At 26.0% G+C, this 23,961-nt stretch overlaps 1 protein-coding gene across 2 annotated transcripts in view; it reads left to right on the forward strand.

Moving 5' to 3' along the window:
• LOC107448681 (dedicator of cytokinesis spg) overlaps positions 1-23,961 on the forward strand; it is a 62,041-nt gene that overhangs the window by 6,807 nt on the left and 31,273 nt on the right. Inside the window, exons 8-29 of one of the 2 annotated variants that reach the window (XM_071186398.1) lie at positions 18-50; positions 1,481-1,626; positions 3,255-3,336; positions 3,430-3,490; positions 7,301-7,366; positions 7,553-7,628; positions 7,839-7,930; positions 9,471-9,593; positions 12,274-12,398; positions 13,370-13,468; positions 13,873-13,936; positions 14,305-14,408; positions 14,884-15,109; positions 15,699-15,796; positions 16,748-16,840; positions 18,154-18,254; positions 19,342-19,476; positions 20,401-20,512; positions 20,877-21,063; positions 22,038-22,282; positions 22,624-22,835; positions 23,334-23,412. In XM_071186398.1, the coding sequence (XP_071042499.1) occupies positions 18-50; positions 1,481-1,626; positions 3,255-3,336; positions 3,430-3,490; positions 7,301-7,366; positions 7,553-7,628; positions 7,839-7,930; positions 9,471-9,593; positions 12,274-12,398; positions 13,370-13,468; positions 13,873-13,936; positions 14,305-14,408; positions 14,884-15,109; positions 15,699-15,796; positions 16,748-16,840; positions 18,154-18,254; positions 19,342-19,476; positions 20,401-20,512; positions 20,877-21,063; positions 22,038-22,282; positions 22,624-22,835; positions 23,334-23,412 (2,559 nt within the window). Of the gene's footprint in view, positions 1-17; positions 51-1,480; positions 1,627-3,254; positions 3,337-3,429; positions 3,491-5,922; positions 6,002-6,094; positions 6,156-7,300; positions 7,367-7,552; positions 7,629-7,838; positions 7,931-9,470; positions 9,594-12,273; positions 12,399-13,369; positions 13,469-13,872; positions 13,937-14,304; positions 14,409-14,883; positions 15,110-15,698; positions 15,797-16,747; positions 16,841-18,153; positions 18,255-19,341; positions 19,477-20,400; positions 20,513-20,876; positions 21,064-22,037; positions 22,283-22,623; positions 22,836-23,333; positions 23,413-23,961 lie in introns of those variants that run through there. The other variant, XM_043044705.2, reaches the window with a different exon arrangement.

A 23,961-nucleotide genomic window follows, 5' to 3' on the forward strand; every position in this document is an offset into this window, starting at 1 on the left:
TCTTTATCTTTCTTTAGCATGTTCGAAGTGCAGAAAATGTTGCTGGATTGGTGAGTGTCTTCTTTTTTTGTTAATTTAAAAATATGATATGTTATGATTTATAATAGATTAAATAATTTAGCAGTTTAATGATCTTCATTCTGTAAATACAACATAAAAATGTACAAATAATCTGCATTATTTGTACGCTTTATTTAGCAGCTTAGAGATATGTTTTTTTTTGTTTTTTTTTTTAATGAAAAATGAAATTTATTTTTTCTTTTTGGCCCAGCTTCAATCATTTTTTGTATATAAAAAACTTTTAGTATTTTCATTTCATCTTTATAACGCTTGTGTGATTGTTTGAAATAATTTCAAATTTAGTATTACATCTTATTCATGCAACAGATAGTTATAGTATCATTTGCAAATTTGAAATGCTTATCTCTATCCTGAAATCTTAATGTATCTATTAGCGTTAAATCTTTTCCGTTCATTTTTTTTATTTAATTGTCAAGGTTTTAATAAGAAACTACTAAGAGTACTACTTTAAGAAACTACATTAGATTATAAACCCTGATTGGTCATGATGCTGAGAGTACTCATTTAGAATTTTTTGCTCCTATTCATTTGTTTCTTTGTATACGAGGCCATTATTTAGATTTTTCTGTAGTTGTTTAATTATTTGATCGTTCATGTGCTTGATTTTAAGATTGTTTACTTTTAATGTGTGTATATATTCTTACTTTGTATTTGTATATATTCTCACAATATATTCTCACTTTGTATATCAAAAGGTCACTCACCACCCTTAAAATTTATCAAATATATATAGCATTATGTAATAACCGAATTTTATCCGAATTTTTAGCTTGCTCTCTTATACTATTTTATGTGTATACTTCACAATATTATTCTTATTCATGATCAAAATAATAGAAATTTGAAGCTTCTGAAAAATAATTAAACACAAGTTAAGAAACAGCCTTGGTATATAGATTTTCTTCAAAAAAATTAAACTAAAAGTAAAAGGGTTAAGTGATGAACTACTTTAAAGCTTTTTTTTTATATTTTAGTTAATTTTGAAATCACTGAAAAGTTTATTAATATACCCCCCAATAAAAGATGTGAATATCTCTGATTCCGAATATCATGCAAATTTTAACTATTTAACTAGACAACATAAAAATCTTACTAAAATGAAATGAAATTGAAAAATAGAGTTAAATAATAATCAGTTATCTGGTAATAATGATAAATAATAATCATTATGATCATCTGAAATGGAAGTATACTTTTCATTTAAATAGATGGTTAAGAAAACCTTTTCCTGAAGAAGAAAAAAATTAAAAGGTTGTTTTTAAAGAAATGGTGGCCTATTTTTACTAAAAGGGCAAAGGGGAGGGGGTTAATGGATCAATAGGGAGGCATGCAGGGCCACCCTTCATAAATCATTTAGGGAGAGCACTGATTATAATATAATTTGCTTAATTTTTTGTAGGGACGTGGTACAACAAAAAGGAAGGAGTCAAAAAAGTCTCCCAATTATCATCTATCACTATGTATGAGAGATTTTAGTTGCAGTCTTGGAGAAGACATGGAACTGTTTTTTTCTCTATATGATGCTCAGCAAACTGAGACAATTAGGTGATTTTCTTCTCTCTTTTTTAAAAGCATCTTTTAATATATATTCATAAATGATTTTGCAATATAATTATACAGTGCAAAGTGCCATATCTGAACGTTCGTTTACCAGACGCTTCAACAATCAACTCTTTTCTTTTTTTTTTAAGAGAAGTCTTTTTCCCTTATCAAAGAAAGAATTATCTATTTCTTTTTTTATGATTTGTTCAAAAAAGTATGCATGAATGAGAATGCTCCGTTTTTCCGCTTATTTTTTATTTTTTTCCAACTTCCGATTTTTTTTCAATTTTAATCCGATTTCTGCTACAATATAAAATAAAAAAAACAATTGGATATCCCAGAAACAAAATTCGGCAATTTCACTACAGTGCGAAAAAAATCACGTCTCCTATAAAAGGATTACTATTGCCAAGAATCACACAATTAATTTCAGAGTGCACACAATTTATCATTTAAAAAAAATTGCGAATTTGAGGTGAAATTGTCACGACTAAAGCGGATCGTTAATTGATTATTCAAGAGCATGATTCAAAATTTGTGGGTCATAATAATTTTCTATTAAAAATGAAATCTATATTTTAAAAATTATGTGAAAATCCTGAACCGTTGAAGAGGTGATCGGCAAAACCACATGGACAATAAAATGATCACAAATTGAATGATCAAAAAGTAATTCTACAAATGCATAAATAGAAGTTTCCTACATGATAATGTAACATTAAAAAATAATAAAAGTCGGTAGCAATAATTGGCAAAAAGGCGGTCGTAAATTAGCATGAGATTTCCGGTGAGTCATCAATAATTGAGTGCAAAAATGAGCGATTCATAGTTTGCTGCTTAAAATAATATATTAAAACATTGAGATTGTAAAAATGAAGTGAAAATCCTTTTTTATAGCTACCGAGAAAAACGATCTGCCGAACACACAGATTCACTGTGGAATCGTCGCTAATCAAGTAGATTGAGAAATTATTACTAACTGAAATGCGTGATTCAGAATTTGCATTCATATTTTAAAAACCATGTGGAAATCTGTAACAAAATCTTTTGAAATAGCGCAACTACGCAGATTATGTGGAATTATTTGTTCGTTTTTTTAAATTGACATTTAGCATCGTCTATTTCTTATTTTTTTATTGAATTTGGATGTTTTGATATTTGTCAATACCTTAAAGACCTGTTATCCAGAAAAATCTTTTTTCTGGATTTACCAAAGCTCCGACGATTCCGGATATGGGACTTTCCACTGTATTACAGTATAACTCAATCCTAAAGCAGTGCTGCCCATAAAGATATATATATGTATATTCTTATTTATATTTCTTGTAATTATATGTTTTGCTGACCAGACTGTGTAGTGGTTAGGTAGCTGACCTCGCATCAAAAAGGTCCTGGGTTCGATTTCCAGGCAAGACAGGGGTGTTCTTTTATTCTCTGTACTCTCTGTCCTTACTGTGGGAGCAACATTGCCCCACCTTATTTGGTGCCCCTGAAAGAGTGGCCTACAAATTTGCCTTACTGATACCTGAATGACGAGTGTCAATCGGATGGGCATCAGAGAAAACAATAATTGTATGTTTTTTAGTATAATGCTTGCTTGTTATTTATTATACTAATTTTTTCTTTTGTAGTGAAAGATTTCTTGTTAGGGTTGCAAAATTTGGAATGTCTCATTTTGTTGAAAAGCTTAATAATTCTTGTACAATATTCACGGTAAAATAAATTTTTCTTTACTCATAAATTATTCATAATTTCTTTTAAAAAATTGTTTTTCTTATTTTTCTCTAATATTTCTTAATTTTACAGGATTTAGGTGTTGCAGATTTAAATAGGGAAGTGTATCTTGTGTGTCACATTATTAGGAGCGGTAAATAAATTTTTTTAAAAATTATTTTAGTTTTTTAAGTTTTTTAATTGTAAAAATTTGCTTAATTGACAATTGATAGTAACAAGAAAAAGCTTGTTTTAAAATCATTTGTTAAAATCCGTGTATAGAATTTTTTTAACCATTTAAAATCTACCACTCATTGACAAATTTCTGAAAAACATAAGGGAATAGTGATAGAAACTGGTTTGTTTAGTTAAAAGGATGTGAGTGTGTAGGAAAGGGTTTTGTATTTAATTGCTTTTTTTTTGTTGCTGAAAATAAAAGTAATCTGTAATGCAGTTACATACTTCATGGGTAATTCTCAAACAAACAAAAAATTTTGTAATTATAAGACAAGCTTTTATAGATATCTCTGGAATAAAGAAATGTGTTTAAATAAATTTTAAGTAATTTTTTGTTTTCATAATTGAAGAAGTTTTCCAATGCCAGATCTTTGCATAGCAATCTAAATTTAGGTTGTGTTTGTTTAATGATAAAAAAATTACAAAATTTTAAGTCTATTTTGTGCTTTGTCTCAGACGTATGTTTTTTTTTCTTTTATAGTTTATTTTTTTTAAAAAGGGTATAATTCTTTTTTGCTGAAAAAAAATTGCTTGATATAAAATATACCTTTTTTTAATAAACTATTTGTAGTTTATTAGCCTGAATCATATTCTATCTAATTTTTTGAGAGATAGTATCTCGCATATGTGCTTTATATATGCAGTTTACAGTGATATCATGATTTCTATGCCTAAAAATGCATTTCGACCCTTTTCGCATTTAAGCAAGTTTGTATAGAAATTTCTTTCCAACAACTTTCTCAATCAATAATAAGGGTAAAAAGCATGTTATTCTTTGGAAAAAGCCAAAGGTGGTAAGAAATTTCAAAGAAACACAAAAGCTTGTGTAGTAAAAGTTAAAAAAACTCTAGGAATAATCAAAGAGCTACTCTAGAATTAATGAAAGTTTATTTATACAGTGAATTCACGATAACCCGAATCGGATAATCACGATATCGGAAGTTTGCCTTACCGTTAGTTTCGGTTTTGAACTTTCAAAATATTGTCGGATTATTTAATTCATGCTTATTAATTACAAATCTTCTAAATNGTATGTGTAATTTTAAATATATTTTAAGTAAACTAAGAAATATTGAGAAAAAGGGAAAAAAAAACCTTGTTTAAATTTTTTCTAATTTTTCAATTTAAACTGTCTTTTTTTAAAAAAATTTTTTAAAAAAATTTTCCGGAATTTTGACTTGGGCTCACAATCACCCCTGATGATTCAAAATTTGCGGATCATAATAATTTTCTATTAAAAATGAAATCTATATTTTAAAAACTATGTGGAAATCCTGAACCGTTGAAGTGGTGATCGGCAAAACCACATGGTCAATTAAATGATCACAAATTGAATGATCAAAAAGTAATTCTACAAATGCATAAATAGAAGCTTCCTACGTATGATAATGTAGCATTAAAAAATTATGAAAGTCGGTAATAATAATTGGCAACAAGGCAGTCGTAAATCCACATGAGATTTCCGGTGAGTCATCAATAATTCTGTGCAAAAATGGGCGATTCAAAGTTTGCTGCTTAAAATAATATATTAAAACATTGAGATTGTAAAAATGAAGTGAACATCCTTTTTTATAGCTACCGAAAAAAACGATCTGCCGAACACACAGATTCACTATGGAATCGTCGCTAATGAAGTAGATTGAGAAATTATTACTAACTGAAATGCGTGATTTGGAATTTGCATTCATATTTTAAAAGCCATGTGGAAATCTGTAACAAAATCTTTTGAAATAGCGCAACTATGCAGATTATGTGGAATTATTTGTTCGTTTTTTTTAAAACGTTGCATCGTTAAACATCGTCTATTATTTTTGTTGACGTTAAACATCGTCTATTTCTTATTTTTTTTTATTGAATTAGGATGTTTTGATATTTGTCAATACCTTAAAGACCCATTATCCAGAAAAATCTATTTTCTGGATTTGCCAAAGTCCCGATGATTCCGGATATGGGATTTTTCACTGTATTAAGGTATAACTCAATCCTAAAGCAGTGCTGCCCGTAAAGATATATATATATATATTCTTATTTATTTTTCTTGTAATTATATGTTTTGCTGATCAGACTGTGTAGTGGTCAGGTAGCTGACCTCGCATCAAAAAGGTCCTGGGTTCGATTTCCAGGCAAGAAAGGGGTGTTCTTTCATTCTCTGTACTCTCTGTCCTTACTGTGGGAGCAACATTGCCCCACCTAATTTGGTGCCCCTGAAAGAGTGGCCTACAAATTTGCCTTACAGATACCTGAGTGACGAGTGTCAATCGGGTGGGCATCAGAAAAAATAATAATTGTATGTTTTTTAGTAAAATGCTTGCTTGTTATTTATTATGCTAATTTTTTCTTTTCTAGTGAAAGATTTCTTGTTAGGGTTGCGAAATTTGGAATGTCTCATTTTGTTGAAAAGCTTAATAATTCTTGTACAATATTCACGGTAAAATAAATTTTTCTTTACTCATAAATTATTCATAATTTCTTTAAAAAAATTTTTTTTCTTATTTTTCACTAATATTTCTTCATTTTACAGGATTTAGGTGTTGCAGATTTAAATAGGGAAGTGTATCTTGTGTGTCACATTATAAGGAGCGGTAATTATATTTTTGTTTTTTAATTTTTTTTATCTGTTTAATTTTTTAAGTTTTTTAATTGTAAAAACTTCGTGTTTAATTATAAAAATTCGTTTAATGGACAATTGATAGTAACAAGAAAAAGCTTGTTTTAAAATCATTTAGTGAGATCAACATATAGAATTTTTTTAACCATTTAAAATCTACCACTCATTGACAAATTTCTGAAGAACATAAGGGGAACTGGTTTGTTTAGTTAAAAGGATGTAGAGTCAAATGGCCATTAAAGAGTTTTGTATTTAATTACTCTTTTTTTTGTTTTGTTGCTGAAACTAAAAGTAATCTGTAATGCAGTACATAAGTAACACAGCTTCAGCCATAATTCTCAAACAAACAACAAAATTTTTTGTAATTACAAGACAAGCTTTTATAGATAACTCTGAAATTAAAAAAAAAAAAATTAAATAAATTTTAGGTAATTTTTTGTTTTCACAATTAAAGAAATTTTCCAATGCCAAATCTTTGCATAGCAATCTAAATTTAGGTTGTGTTTGTTAAATGATAAAAAAAATTAAAAAATTATAAGTCTATTTTGTGCTTTGTCTCAGGTGTATGTTTTTTTTTCTTTTATAATTTATTTTTTTAAAAAAGGGTATAATTCTTTTTTGCTGAAAAAAAATTGCTTGATATAAAATATACCTTTTTTTAATAAACTATTTGTAGTTTATTAGCCTGAATCATATTCTATCTAATTTTTTGAGAGATAGTATCTCGCATACATGCAGTTTGCAGTGATATCATATTTTTCTATACCTAAAAATGCGTTTCGCCCCTTTTCACATATAAGCAGGTTTTTATAAAAATTTCTTTTCAACTACTTTCTTGATCAATAATAAGGGTAAAAAGCCTGTTATTCCTTCGAAAAAGCAAAAGGTGGTAAGAAATTTTAAAGAAACGCAGTAGCTCATGTAGTAAAAGTTAATAAAACTCTAGAAATAATCAAAGAGCTACTCTAGAATTAATAAAAGTTTATTTGTATATTTACAACCCTCTATTGTAGTATATTAATATAATTAATATATAATGTAGTAATATATAATATAATTAATATATAATGTAGTAATATATAATATAATATAATTAATATATGATGTTCAAAACTCCAGGCCGAATGTTGAATGATTCAAGAAAATCTGCTGTTCATTCTTATAGGAGGCCTTATGGCTGTTCAGGTAATTTATTACTTTATTTTATTTACTTCTATTTACATTTCCTTTATTTACATGTTGTCATAGTTCACTTTATGGGCCCATTATATTCATTACCTATTATTATTATAGAATAGTTTGCTTCAGATTTTATATATTTGATGTGTATTAAATGTTTTCTTCACATAATGTTACAATTTCGAATTTTAGTTTTGAATATTACTGATATTTTATCAGCGAAGAGTGAAAATGAGGAAGAAAAGGAATTTACAACCAAAGTATATACGTAAGAATATATATTTTTAAATTCTTACTTTCCGAAAGATGCCAACTAGTTATGTTAAATTTATTTCTTATAATTATTTACTATTATTATATTTATATATTATTTTACTTGAAATATGTATTATGTTAGAATATACTTGTCTTCGGATGCAAATTTATTTCTTTTTCGTTACATTAATGGGTTTTTTAAGTTCTCATTTGAATTTTACAGGTGCAATGAAAGCGACTTCAGTCAGTTGCACGAATTTATCATAAAAAAACTCAGCAATAAATTTAATGTAGTCTCAGGGCAACAAAACTATGGTAAGTGTTACTTTTACTCAGTATACTTATAATCAGTATACTTAAAATCAATCCTTGACAAGGCATTTAGAAGCATGTTCGTTACTTGTCAATTATCCTTTCTTTTTATGAATTCTCATAACCTAATTTTTTTATGTATCTGCCAAACTAAGCATAATATATAGTTACCTACAATATGGAAACATGCTTATTTTGTAATAGTTCTGAAAAATAGCATGGTTTTATGTTTGATTAACTATAATTTTGAACAATAAAGCAGTTTTTTGTTTAATTAGGTATAATTTTAAACAATAATTTTAAGCTTTTTTAATTATAATTTGAAGAATTTTGTGGTATGTTTTTATGCTCAATTCAAAGTAATTCATTAATTGAGAAAACTAGAATTATTGACTGTTTAACGAACATTATCCCATGTTAATGAGGCTCCACATATATGAATCTTGTCTATTAATATTGAAGCAATGCTACCAATTAGTTTAGGAGAAAAGTAAAACATTGTCATACCATTTTTGATGCCAATGATGCTCAAATATGGTAATGAATGTTAATTAATAAATAAATTGTACTAATTTGTTTAGAAGAGGCATAAAAATTGCCATACTGATGCCAATAATACTTAATTATTTTTAGTATTTTGAACTACTTGTATTATGGTAATTGGCGCTGTTTTAATAGGTCCCAGATGTATTAATATAGGAACAAAGTATTTTATGAGTAAATTTGATGCCTGTTAAAACTGCTTAATTACTGTGCATTTTTATTATAAATACTGTGGAAATAGGTTTATTACAGTCCCTTAAAGATAAAAATACAGGAGAAAATTGCTTGATTGATAAATTTAAAATATAAGTTTGCCTTGAACAACAGCATTATGCCAGTTGATACTGAAAACTGTTAATTTTTATTTTTATGGGATGAGTTACTAAAAACGTGTTTTACTAAATCTAATAACGTAAAGTCAATGTGAAGTGCAATAAATAATAAACATAAAAGGTATTGGAATTATTCTAGCTCTATTAATTATTTAGTAATTTTGAAAACTTCTGAAAAACTAAAAATACATATTTTTATAGATAATTATTTTTTGTGTCCAGAAATTCATTGTTTGTGTGTTTTCCCATTAACACTTATGTTCTTGATTCTTTAGCTTTGATAATGTGTATGTATATTTTAAATTAACTTTTTAGCTTAAATTTTTTTCTGATCTATGAAAACTGATTTAAATTACTAAAAAAAAATTATGTTCCTTTATTTGCTGTTAAGTGCTTGATAACTATTGATGTCTACCTCTTTTTACTATCAATTTTACATTGGGAAATTTAATTTAATAGTACAATTATTTTTTTCTGATCTATGAAAACTGATTTAAATTAATAAAAAAAATTATGTTCCTTTATTTGCTGTTAAGTGCTTGATAACTATTGATGTCTACCTCTTTTTACTATCAATTTTACATTGGGAAATTTAATGTAATAGTACAATTATTATTACATTGTGACTGCTATTCTAAATGTGTCTTGCAATTTTTTCTTTCTTTTAGGATTAGTTTTATCTTTAAGGCTTTTTAATGGTGAGATCTCACAGTTACAACAAGAAACACCATTGCTATTTAAAAATTTAACAATCACGCACAAGTTGGGCTTTTCAGATGTAATTATGCCTGGTATGATTTTTCTTTAGTTTCTTTTAAAATGTACTCCTTACATAATTGTTTGTACTTGCAGATATATTTCATATTTTCTATATTCCAAATTATTTATACATATGTACTTTGAAATATTTGGTACTCCTAATTATATTCATAAACTGTGAATATGCTGTAAAAGATTTTAAATAAATTCTTACATTAATTCAAGTTTCTTAAGAGGGAACCAGATATTAAGTTTTGTATTTTTTCATTTTAACTAAATAGCTTTTTTTTAGAATATTTCAGGAAACTATTAGACTTCGAAATTTTTATTTTAGGCTATAGTGTAGACTTATTGGAGAGGAATTTTATTGAGATCTTTGATGTGTTTTTTTAAGTGTTAATAAACTTTTTGTAAGGTGTAAAAATTGATTGCTACAAATTTGAATTGGGGAAAACTGAAAAACAGTTACATTTATTTAGAATATTTATTATTTTATGACATACAATTGGGATAAAAAATTCTTTGTGCTATAAATTTGGTAAAATATTCCTAGAACATCTATTACTTTACAAGATATTGTTATTAAAATTGTTTATCAAATTAAATTTGAATTAATGTAATGAATGAGGTACAGTAGCACTAAACATTTTGTAGACTTCAAAATAGGCATGGATATAGATTTATCTGTACTGTAAATGATAGTCACATTATTTCTCAAATCAATTTCCTCTCTTTTAAAATTGCATTTTCTAAAAAAGTGTAAGCAGTTTTTTCTTTATAATATTTTTTAAACTGCATTTTGTTAAAATTTTTGATATATCAATCATGATATTACACCAATCACCTAATCCAATCTTATCATCAGTTAGTTTTAAAAACTGCACAAAAACAATAGTGGGATTTTAAATGCAATATTTTAAATGAAGATATGTTCAAATTCTTCGTTTTACCAGTTCTTCAATCAGATTTCGTTTTGCAACAGTCAGTGAAAGTCGGTGACAGTTAATTCTTATTTCTTTTACCTATTTTGTAAATATTTTTTATATCTCTAATTGTTTTTCATTTTAGAATTTTAGATAGCATAATGTATCATCAATTAAAAAAAATCATCAAATTTGTTAAAATATAGCTCATGCAGTAATCTTGTTAAATTATTTCATAGTCTATAGTAATCAAAATACTTACACATATTTCTACAGAGGAATATTTGTACGATTCCTGATGATTTGACATTTTGTATGTTTTTATTGACGTTTTGTTTATGTTTTTTTTTAAAGTAAATGAAATTGCTGAGTAAAATAGAGATCAAGAGAAAAATAATTTTTCTTTTTTATCCTCATTCAGAAGCAATAAGGAATCATCTCTCTCCTTTTTGAAATCTGCCACCTAAAACAATTAATCAAGTAGGTGCAGCCTGCTAGCAGTGCTTCGATAAAGAAGTTGCAAGGACTTAAATTGTGGAAAATTTTTATGTGAAGGGCTCTTATGCAATTTTTTTTTTCTAAAATATATTTACAAAGAGCAAAAACATATTTAATAAAAAGGTAGAAAATATTTAATTATTTTGTTTATGAAAGCTTAAACTTTTTACCTAAATTTTAAACCCCTATTCCTTTACCTTTTTTTGAATGCAAGGTAATCTGGTTTGATATTCTGATTAGATTATATATTTGGGATAAATTGTTTTGATATTTAAAAGCTCTAACTATAGATTTTTTTTCATTTTTCTTTAGTAGTATTATGTAAATTTATAATTAAGTTAAAAAAAAGGCATGAATTTGATAGATTTTTTAACTATCCTTTATTTGCAAGTACAAATTTCGTTACATGTATGCTTGAGTTAGCCAAGTTATTCCAATAATAATTTGAAAAAAGTTTTATCTAGAGTGATACATCTTAGAGATATTTATTCTATATTATTTTATCACTATTAGTTGAACAGCTGAACTGAATTTTGAGTTTACAATTCTAATATTCAGCTACATAGCCTCGTAATTTTGAGCCAATCTAGAAGACAGGAAAACATCTTGATCCAGTATTATGAGAAATTTTTCTCCTTAGTGTACTTTTTGATGGAACTAACCCGCATTTGCATTACATAGAGAGGAAAACCACAAAAACCTCCCACTGTTAACATGATGGCAAGAGGACTCTAACCCATGATCCGTCTACCACTGAGAATATTTTGCATCAGCACTGTGGTCAGTGCGAGCCGAGATTGGAATTTGTATCAACCAGTCATTTCTGGGATTCAAATCCGGGGCACCTGAGGCGAGCGCTATACCCCCCAAACCATCCTAGAGATATTTATTGAATAAATCTTGAACTGGATATAAATATTTTTCCTCTTAGTTATTTAGTTGCTTTAATGAGCTTAATTTTTACCATGATATTAGCTTCCACTTGATTGCTTTTAGCCTTACACTATAGCACAGAAAATTTTTCTGAATCTTTACAAATTCGAAATAATTAATCCTTTTATTAAACTTAAAGTTAACCCTGATTTTAAATTCTTATTGTTGCTCTAAAAACAAATTAAAAGCAAACAAACTTGATTATTAAAAAGAAAATATAATTTTTTATGAAAAAATATCAAGATTAAACAAATTGTATAAGCTTACTATTATGTTAAAAGTTTATTTTATATTTTTTTCCTTGCTTAATATATATATATATATATTTTGAGATATTAAAACGAAACACCCTTTATAGGTGATGTGAGGAATGACTTGTATTTGACGTTGGAGAAAGGAGATTTCGAGAAAGGAGGAAAATCCACTGGAAAAAATATTGAAGCCACAGTTTTCTTGGTAAATGCTGAAGGGCTTATTTTAGAGGTATGTCATTTGTTTTACAAAAGGAGTGAAACTAAGTTACACTCTTCATTGTTTGAGGGTACTCACCTAAAATATGCTAATTAGTTATAGCAGAGGATAATTTAAATAATAAAATCAAATGTAAAAAAAAAAAAAAACTAATCTGTTAGCTGGGTATCAGATGGAGTTTAGCAACAATCACTAAGCTTTATTTTATTTTATTTTTACCTTGGTGGCTTTTATTTTTGGTATATTTAATTCATGCAAATAATCTAAAACAAATAGAAAAAATAGGCACATGAAAAAATAAAATCAATTTACTCAGCAGACATGAATTAGTAAATTTCTTGAGAATAAGTTTGTGAAAGTCATAATTTATCTACAGATAAATTAGACTTTTGTCATAATTGAAAGTTTGATTCTCTTGTTATTCAGATTTCTTAAATATTTTTTTACGAAAAATATTTAAGACAAAATGGTGCTTCATACTTAAATACTAGCTTAGTCATTTATGAATGTATATTTAATAAAATAATTTAAAATTCATTAAGAAAAAATGCTTCAAAAAATTCAATAACTTTCAAATAAATTCAAAAAAAATTCTCACTTGTCTCTTTTCAGTTATATATTTGCTAAGCTTGAGGATTATGATAGAAATTTTGTATTTTTTTAAGGCAATTTCTACATTTAGTAGCTTTTAAATTATTCATTTAATTAAAAGATGTTTTGTTTCACTATGTGTTTTTGTAAAAATTTTTATTTTTAGGATTTTAAACCTAATTATTTGTTTTTAAGAAAAAATTAACTGTTGAATAGTAAGCTACAACTTTTTGTTATGTTTCTCAAAAAGTGGAATTTTTTTACAAAAAAAATTTGAAATTTCAAAACTATTTCATTCCTTTTATTAAAAGCAATTTTAACTATTTTGAATATTTTAACTTAAAAAAAACTACGAATAATATGTTTAATGTTTTTTATGATTTGTATTTTAGAGGTGTATAAATCCAGGTTCTGGTCATGAAAATGTTTCAAAGTATCATTCGGTAGTTTTATATCACAACAACACTCCTCGTTGGTCTGAAATGATTAAAGTAAGTATGATTTAAATTTATAAACTAACATTTCCTACTACAATATTTTGATAATATCTTAAAATACACAAGCTTCTGTTAGTTTTACGTATCATTGATATGAATTTAGCTCTCAAAAAAGAATTACTTGTCTGCACATGTGTTGTTAATTTTACGCAAACATAAGAAAATTTTTTGTAGTTCTTTTTTTAATAGACCTTTAAATTTGGGGGGGGGGGGAAGAAAAATAATATATCCTTGAATTAAATTTTTGAAACATACACCTAATTTCAAGAAATTATTACATAATTAACTTACATAATTTTTTTATTCCTTTTAAATACTATTAAATTGTTAGGTAACTATTGTTAAATTTTAGGTTGCTCAGTATTTCTTGTTTAATGTTATTGTGCATGTATTCTTAGCTTGCTGTTCCAATTGAAAGGTTTGATGGTGCTCATGTGAGAATTGAATATCGCCATTGTTCAAGTAAGAACATCATTATAAATTGAAATTCTTTTTGGTTCTTTGATAATTAGTTTATAAATGTTAATTGTGAGAACTAAGTTTTTATATCATTATTCATAATTATGTAACATTTAAAGAATTTTCAGCTGAAAACTTATTAACTTTGAATAAGCTGCTTATTTCCAATTATTTTTCCTTGCACAAATACAATTTCTTTTAGTTGTTGTTTGAGTTTCTTTCTTAGTTTCTAATGAAAAATTTCTTGTGATACATTTTTCTTGTTGTAACTTTTTTCTTTTTATTTCATTTGAAATAGATATTACCTTATTGGATAAAATTGAATAATTGTTAAATGAGGTGAAAAGTGAAAATAATTATTTTTATTGTAGCTCGGGATAAAGATAAGAAACTACTAGGATTTTCTTTTATACTATTGATGGATGATAAAGGAACTATATTAAAAAATGGCAGTCATGAGCTTTATGTATATAAAGTAAGAGTTTTTTTTTTTTTTTTTTTTTTTTTTTTTTTTTTTTTTTTTTTTTTTTTTTTTTTTTTNTTTTTTTTTTTTTGTCTTTTTAAGTGTATGAAAACTTAAATATTCTTTCCTTGTATACTTTCCTTTATTTGATTAGATTTAGGATTCTAATGAAAATTATCATTTAATGGTAATTCTTTTGTTACTCAAAAAGTAAAAAATGTAATCTGGTGTGATAATTTTGTTAAGTTTGTTGTTGGTATGCTGTTATGTTAAGTTAAACTTAATTTTCCAAATATTTTAGATTTTTTCTAACATTTATTTTTTTTAAAAATTTACTGCTAAGGAGAAATTTACGAATTCTTGCCAGTTTAGAATAATTATTTATGAGCCATATTATAATTATTTTCTAATAGTGCAATTTTTTTGCACTCTTGTGTTATACATAATTTAGTGATATTTAAAAAGTTACCACTCTAAAATATTCTAGTGTGAAGATGGTCCTAAACTACAAGATCCCAGAGTTTATCTTAGTCTTCCTAGTGGTCCCAAAGATGGTGGAGGAACAACACCAAATAGCATCAGTAGCAACGCTCCTGTGCCTCCGTCACCACCTCCATTCCCAAATCCAACCACTGGACAGTTTTTTTCCCGTAGTTCACGTGAAACTGTGCATATAAAGACCCTCCTTTGTTCCACTAAACTCACTCAAAATGGTTAGTTCATGCTGATAATCTTTATTTGAATAAGCAACTTATTATTATGACTCTGTATATCTGATCTATATATGTCCTAATCTATATCTGTAGTCGAAATATTTTTTTTTTATTCACCAGCAGGTCTGCACATAGTCTTTTGCCTCCTACCCCTCCCAAATTGTTATGCAAAGAAAACCTACACTTCATTCTCTATTTATAAATGATCCGAAACTTATAAAAAACCTCCAAAACACCCACCTATCTAAACTAAACTATTAATAAGAAGAAAAATTACCTTTCATGCCACAATTTTTTGATTAGAAGGGTGGGGATAAGTTTGAATCACAGTTCTATACAGTAGTATATTTGGTAGCTATAACGATAAAAATATCAAAACCATCAGTGGGTTAATTGATACCTTTTTTTTATTACATTCAATTTCATTAATATAAAAAAGTTCCTTACATTTTATCCAAATGAAGTTGAGGAATAGCAATAAAGTTAATTCATTTCTCTATGTGAAATTAAGTTTCGTTAAAGTAAACCATTGAAGAGGCTTTGCTATATATCTTATTAAACTACATTTATTTTTTTAATCGACCTACAGGTGATCTTTTATCTTTATTAAAATGGAAGGCTCATCCAGAGCGAATTCAAGATACGCTTCACAAAGTTATGAAATTAAATGGTGAAGAAACTGTTAAGGTGTGTATGTAATTTCTTTTATTTGTTTATTTTTTATTGGTCTTAACCCTATTATCTGTGTGTACTAAAAAAAACATTTCTTAAATTTTTTTAAAACTAACTTAATGTTAACCACATTATTATTTATTAAATAATAACATTAAAATTGCAGGTTGAAGCTTGTCTCAGTTCCATTAATTTATTTGTTGAATAATTTGTACAAAACCAAACAAATGAAGTTATATTTGCATAGTTTCTATTAAGTTTACCAAAAGCACTTATTTCCCCTGAATTGAATTGTTTCAACAAATGGAACTAAGCTGAATGCTTTTAAATAAAAATTAGGCTTAAGACTTTTTTATAAAAATTAAGGTATAAGTTTTACACAACAATTTTCATTAAAAAATAGATTTCAAGGTGCACGCGCATGGGTTTGTACTTACGTTCTTATTAAATTTCGAATCTGTTAAAGCTACTATTAGCATGTATAAACAGGCAGGCACATAAACAACTTTTTTCCATAACTAAAAAGATGGTGCATAAGTGTGGATGCTAATTTCAATTAACCATTTGCTAGAATTAAATTTATTGTACCACTGTTTAACTTAAATAATTATTACTCATATCAATATTCCCAGTTTTATTTTATATATTTTGCTTTTACGCTTTTGTCAAGAAGAAATTTTTTTTTCACATTTTATTTAAAATTTATCCAGCTTCTCCTAATAACTGAGCCCAATAAGATTATTTTTTTTTTAAATTTATTTATTTATTTTTTTGATGCTATATAACGTCTACCATACTTGTTAGAATAAGACAAGACAAATGAAATAATATTTAAACTATTTTAATATTGTTATTACATAATTTATGCCTGTTAATATTTATTAAAATTTACTTTTCATATTTATTCTTTTTTCTTCTTCTAAATTTACAGATATTTTTTAATTTATATATTTTTTCTCCATTTAGTTTCTTCAAGACATTCTTGATGCACTCTTTTCAATGTTTTCAACTGGTGATGGAAATTCTACCTCTAATTCTGGTTTAGTGTTTAAAGTTCTAGTAAGTTCGTGAATATTTTCAATCCATTATGACTTTTTATAGGCTAATTATTAAATGCTTAAAATATTATTTTTACATAGCATTTATATTATTTTTTATTACTTTTTATTTAAACTAAAAAAAAAAAAAACAGGCTATTTCAAATATATTTCATCACCATTAAGTTGAAATTTTTTCAACATGGTTTCATTTTCATTGTAGTTTTATCTAGAAATAATACAAACGAAATAATGATAAATTTAAAAAGAAATTTTGTTCAAATAGTATTTAAACTGCTCAATATATAACAGATTTTTAAAGATATTCTGTTTCATATTAATATGTATATATATGTTTGTATTTAGCTGAACAAGTTTTTAATAATATTTTTATTAGTCACATAACATTCCGGGTACAATCTAAAAAGAATTTTAATCTGTTTAAGTTTAAGTACACATTACAACTATCCAAAACTAAAAAAGGCTTCTTTACAAAAAACCCATGTCTTAAAAATCAAATTAAAATTCTAAACTGCTTTAAATCGATCTTTCATAAACTAAAATTATTCTTTCTCTAAATCCATTTTTCCATAATGTATTATTAAAATTCAATTTTTTTTTTTTTTTTTTTTACATTCTAACAACCCAAAAATCCATTTGTATGCACGAAAAGGTGAATTTTTTTATGAGTGCATGAAGACTTACAGACGAAGAATGGAGTGTTATTTTTTAGCACTTCATAATAGACTAAATTCGTTTGAGATTTTTTGACCTTTAAATATTTATGTTGGCTTAGAATGTGTCTTTTGTGTAAATTCTTGACTTAAATCGTGTTATAACATGATTGGTACCATGCTAGTTTTACAAGTTCTGGAAAATTCATGTTAATTTCAATGATTTTTTTAAGGGAAAATGTTTTTCTTTTTTATATTTTATGTACTTGACCACTTTTTGATTTTTAGAACCTCAAATGCTAATGTCCCAAAACAAAACATTAGTATAATAAACTATTTTAATTCATTTAATATTTTATCACATTATGTATGAATAATTTAACGGAAATAAATTTATTTGTGCAAGAATAAATTTATTTATTTTATGTTTTTTAGAGGGTACATGTTTTGACTTAACTTCACTGTTAAAGGGCGAAATATTATGTTTTACTATGTGATGGTAGATAATTATTATTTTAACCTAANTTTTTGCATTTTTTATTGCCTGAAATTCCGGGCTTTAGTGATGGTAGATAATTATTATTTTAACCTAATACACAATATTTTTTTCCTTTCTAATTTTGAAATTTTGATGGGTATTTTTTTATTTTTCCTTTTAAAGGTACACATCTTAAGTCTGCTAGAAGATAACAAATTTGAGCATTTTAAGCCTGTTATGGATGCATACATTACTGGACATTTTGCTGCTGCTCTAGTGTACAAGTATGTAAAAACATATTGCCTTATTATCAATAAAGTATTTAATGCATACATTACTGATGTAATTTTTCCGTAATTTATAAGGTATAACAATGTATGGTTTAGTGAAAATTATGCCATATATATTATTTAATTTTTAAATTATTTTTACATTTTGAAAATGATGAAACACTTATTTCAACTAAGTTTTTCTGAATTTTCATTTGCAAGTTTCAATGGGGAAATGCTTGTTTATTTATAAATAGTAGCAAAATTTTTTGTCCTAGTCACGAAGAGGAATATTTATCATAATAAGTAGCTAAATGCAGTTTTGGTTATGTAGTATTTATTTTGTCTTTTATGATCTGTGTCATATAAGAACTCAATTAGAGATTTTTTTATTATTTATCAATCTGACTTTTATGAATCAAGTTTTTTAAGGAAAGTGATTCTTTGTATTTGAAGTAGTGTATTTTGTAGTAGTATTCTTTTTGGGCTAAATTATTCTTTCATGACATTGCAAATTAAAAGTGTAGTAGATGAAAGTTAAAAAAGTTTGTATAGTATACAAAACATAATGTTACAGCGTTACTAACTTTTAGCCAAATATTAAGATTATCATTTTCTGTGTTTTAAGATACAATTTTATTGACTTGAGAAGATCACATAAGATATTAAATGATGTTGATAGTCAATAAAGTTAAAAATAAACAAGAAAAAGTACTTGTTCTGAATGAAATACTTTTTTTTTATTTAATAAAAGAGGATTTTACAATCTGAAATTTTAAATGTAAAAAATATGATTGTTTAATATAAGTGGAGCTAATTTTAATCCATTTTTTGTTTTAAATTTTAACATTATTTATCATAATTGTTTAACTTGTTGAGCAACTAAAAATAATCTTTACGCCTGCACTTTATACCTGAAAATTTTTTTTCCAGCAATATGCTTATTATTAATTCTATAATAATGAAAGGGGGCAACAATTTAAAAATGCAAATAAATAAAATGTACCTTAAAAATTTGTTTTTTATCCTCATTTGCTTGTTAGATGCTTAGTGTGTTTAATAGCACTTATGTAATATTTTTGTTTCTTTTTTTACTTTTTAGAGGTTTGATAAGCTGTGTGAAGCATTGCGCAGATTTAGTTAGAGATGCTGATAAACAAGATGCAATTCAGAAGTGTTTCCGTTCATTGGAATATATTTTTAAATTTATTATACAGTCTAGGATTTTATTTGCTAGGTAAGTTCTTTCAATTTAAATAATGATTTTTTTTTTCATTCTCCTAATTTACCTAAATTTAATATACTTTACATCTGGTATCAAATAGAAATACTCTGAATATTTGAGTTCTGACTGGTATTTCAATCCTTATAGCTAAATAATTTAGCTTATTCAAAATTATCATATGATTCATTAATAGTGAAGAATTTTTTATCCTGAATCATTTGGATTTAAAACAAGTCTGAAAAATAGATTTCCCCACATAATAAGTCTTTAATTCTAAAAAAAAGACTAACACGTGTGTTAAAGGTACAAACAAATAAACAAAATCAATTTTTATTTCATGAAATTTCATATTTATTTAAGCATCATTTTATCAACTAATTAATATTAATTAATGAAATAAATGTCAAAAAATAAGCAGAATTTTTGCCTAATATTTTTAGCACAATTGTTTTACTATTGAAATGTTTTATATCTAAATTTTCACTGCTATTTAATTAGTGTTGTGGCTTTAATTCTTGCCTATCCAATCTCAATCAGACTCACCTGTTGCTAATAGCCCAGTAGTGAACTCTAAAGCATCAACAACCAAACCAAACAATAAAGAAACCAAACCTAAATTTGTGATAATATAATGAATATATTATACTGAAATCTCATCAGTATGTTTCATATTGTATTAAAAAAAGTTACATTAACATGCTTAGTTTGAAGTATATTTTAAAAAAATAAAATCAAGAACTTAATTTTAAGTCAAATTTTTAAATTTATGTACCTTTTTATGTAGATTGTATTGATCAAAATGCTTTGTTTCTCAACAAAATGATTTTTCATTGCTAAGTTAATGTATTTGTGTAATGCTAGTTGTTTGAATTGTATGAATATCTTAAATAATGGATCAATAATTATTTACTTTGACAAATATTTGTCTCATTTCAGAGCTACTGGTGATCAAAGTGAGGAAGCTTTCAAAGCCGATCTCTATTCTTTATTTAATTCTTTTAACCGCATGTTAGCCATTAATCATGATCTCATTATTCTTCCTACTCAAGTAAGTTTTGCATTTCTTTTAATATTGTTTCATACATTATAACCATCTATTTCTTTAACTGTTGCTTCATCCAAATGTTTTGTGTCTCCATATTTGAATTGTTTTGTTGCTTTTAAGAAATTTTTTAAGGTAGTGCTGAACCTCAAAATTTAATTAGCTTTTATTTAATTTGTTTAGCAACACATTTGATTATGCATAACTCTACTTGATTACTGTAAAATTTACTGTAGACTTTTTTGATCAGGTTATGTACTTTTCATACTACTAACTTAAAATAATTTTTTTTTTCTACTTGATTCATAATCTACATTTTCACTTTTTTAAAAAAAAATTAAGATGTTTAATCAATTTGTTTTGATTGCAGATTGCCTTAGTTTCTAGTTTTGGTCAGATATATGTTCAGCTTTTAAGTGTGTTACCAGTCCAGGAAGTTGCCAAAATTGTTAAGTTGACCATAGATTGTTTACCCACTGAACCAAATGTTGCTCTTACTCAAGCCAAACTTAGATGTATACATGATACTGTGAAAAGTGAAATATTTCAAAACATAGGTAAGTTACTTTTGAATTAGTCAATTAAGGTACTTTCTTTCACATAGATCTCTTTATTTAATTTACATTGTCTTCAAAGTTTGTTCAAATATAAGACATTGACACATACATTATATGTTATTATTACACCTCTATGAATGTTTTGATTTAAATGTATATCAATCTTACTTTTAAAAAAATTATTTTCGATTAGAGGTTGTTTGAAGTTAATGTGGTTTTCATTAATTTATATTTAAGTAATTTGGAGCCTCTATTCACCATGATTGCTTCAACAATATTTTTTTTCATGATTATCATGTTGCCTCAAAATAAAAAATTATTCGATTAATATATTTTTATTTTAAAAGTTTTTTTAATTGTATTAAGACAAATTTGGTTCCACAGATTTTGTTTCTAATTCTACAGAATTTGTTTCTGGATAAAATCTAAACCAAATAATTTTGCCTGGTTACCTATCACTGCAATATAATATAGGAACAACATTTTAATTGTACTATTAAAAAATGGTTTGTATTAACTTTTAATTTTACAATTCAATGTGAAAACTTTTTAATTGTATTAACACAAATTTGGTTCCAAAGATTTAGTTTTTGATTCTATTGAGATTAAATATGAACCCAATAATTTTGCTGGGTTATAATTACAACCTTTAATGATAAGTATCTTTTATGAATTGAATGAAATACAACATTTAATGAATAAGTGCTGCTGATAAAGGTAAAATCATGTAATTACTGGACAATATAATATATTAACAACATTTTTTGTTTAACACCTTTAGTTTTGAATAATAATAAAAAACAATTAGGTACTTTTAAAATAACGAAGGATTATATTAAGATCTGACAAATCAATATTACTAGTAAATATCTACCAAAAATTAGGTAAATACCATTTATGTTTTGTTAATTTTATGCAGTCAGTAACCTAGTTCTTCCTGGCAGAATATATATTTTTTTCTGTTTTTCTTTTAGATTCCAGAGTGGAGTTATTTGAAGTGTTCACGCGGCATTTAAAAAAGCATATGCTACAACAGCAAGAGCTGACAACATGTGCCACCATTTTGGGTGACATGCTTACATACTTGCATCATGAGCATTCCAAAAAGCAACACTCCTCTAGTCATGCGGTGAGCCGAGAAGTAGAAATATTAGCCCTTGTTTTACTAGAAACATTAATCTTTTGTGTTAAGGATCTCGATCGCTCATCATCAGTGGCTGTAAGTCAGCAATTTATTTCTCTTATTTTAATATTGCTTCATACATTCATATTTTAATATAGCTCTTACTTCATTGAATTACTATTTTATACACTCTTATAAAACTTTAATTCCTCATCTTGAATTTGGACTCAACTCATTTAACGTGTACAGTGTCAAATAATATGTATATTGTCAAATAAAATGTATATTGTCAAAGTAATATGTAAGTAAATAACTTAAAGTTAAAGTACGCAAATAAAAAAGTTTATAACTTAAAAACGTTAAACTAATTTGGAAAAGAAAAAACAACTAGAAGCTCTTTGGATATAAATAAATTAACACATTATGTATCATTTTAGGGACCTCTTGTGGCATCATTAGTTGCTCTTTTAAGATTAATGGAGGAGCAGCATTACAATCATTTGTGGGAGAAATTCGGCAATGTTCGGCAGCGTAGAGATAGGAGGCAATTGAAGGATTTTCTTCTCAGTGTCTTTTTTGTCTTCCATGATTTTGTGAAACAAGATGTTTTTCCCACAGATTGGGTTATCATGAAAATGCTCACAAATCAGTAAGTGAACTTTTCTCGTGATTATTAATCTATCAAAAACATTTTATTTTTTTAATTACCTGGTTCTAATAAGTATTTTTGATTTGCTAATATTAACTAAATAATTTCTTCATTGCTAATTATCATTTTCTATTTTTTATAAATTAATAGTCCATTTCACATTACAGAAACAGAAAATTTCCCTAATATTTGTTTAACTGAGTTTAAGTATTTAAAATATTTTCTAAGCTTTTAATTCAGTAATGAAATTTCATCTGTGTTCCGCTTTAAATTGCATTGATTTATAATAATATATTAATTATATGCAGTTATTATTTAACAGGGCTTATTTACCAACTATGTAATTTACCAAAGGTTAATACTTTACTCTAACTTAAAGTTCGGCAGATTTTTATTCTAAAATTTAAAATTAAAAGTTATCTTTCAACTGTTTTTATTGTATTATTAATATTATTATTTTTCTCAAATTACAGCAAATAAAATAATTTTATTTTTCAGTGTTATTCTATGTGCTCTTCAGGAATTCTCGCAACCTTTAACTGTGGACTTTTTAGATGGTCTTGACTTTGATGAACAAGTAAGCTTTCAAAATAATATTCCTGCAAAATTGTTTGAAACTTTTTATGTTCTCATTCAGGAAATTTCATATACTTGTTCATGATTTATTATTTATATTTCGACAAGGAGCAAATTTGGGATGAATGTTTTATCTTGTACTTGGTTGTTTATAACCTAACGTAAAGCATGCAGAGATAAATAAGTTATCAGTGTATGTGAATTTTTTATTGGCATTTGAATTAGTGAATTTAATTTTTTTAAATGTTTGAATTATTTTTATTATTATAATTTTTTTACATTATGATTCCTGTAATGAATTGAATGTTAATAAACATAATTTTTTTTTATCTTTTAAATTTGAGTCATTTTGTGATTCTTAAAAGAAATTTTTTTTTTCTATCCTGCTAAAATCTTACTTTTGTCGTACAAACTTGAGATTATAAATAGGGTGTCTGCTGGAAATGATGCTGTTAGAGTATAATAGAACTAGAACTAAATATATTTTTTAATATTGATGAAAAATGATGATAAATTAAAAGAAAAATGAAGATTTTTAAAGCATGATAAA

The sequence above is a fragment of the Parasteatoda tepidariorum genome, chromosome 10 (genome assembly GCF_043381705.1).
Source record: "Parasteatoda tepidariorum isolate YZ-2023 chromosome 10, CAS_Ptep_4.0, whole genome shotgun sequence".
NCBI classification, from domain to species: Eukaryota; Metazoa; Arthropoda; class Arachnida; order Araneae; family Theridiidae; genus Parasteatoda; species Parasteatoda tepidariorum.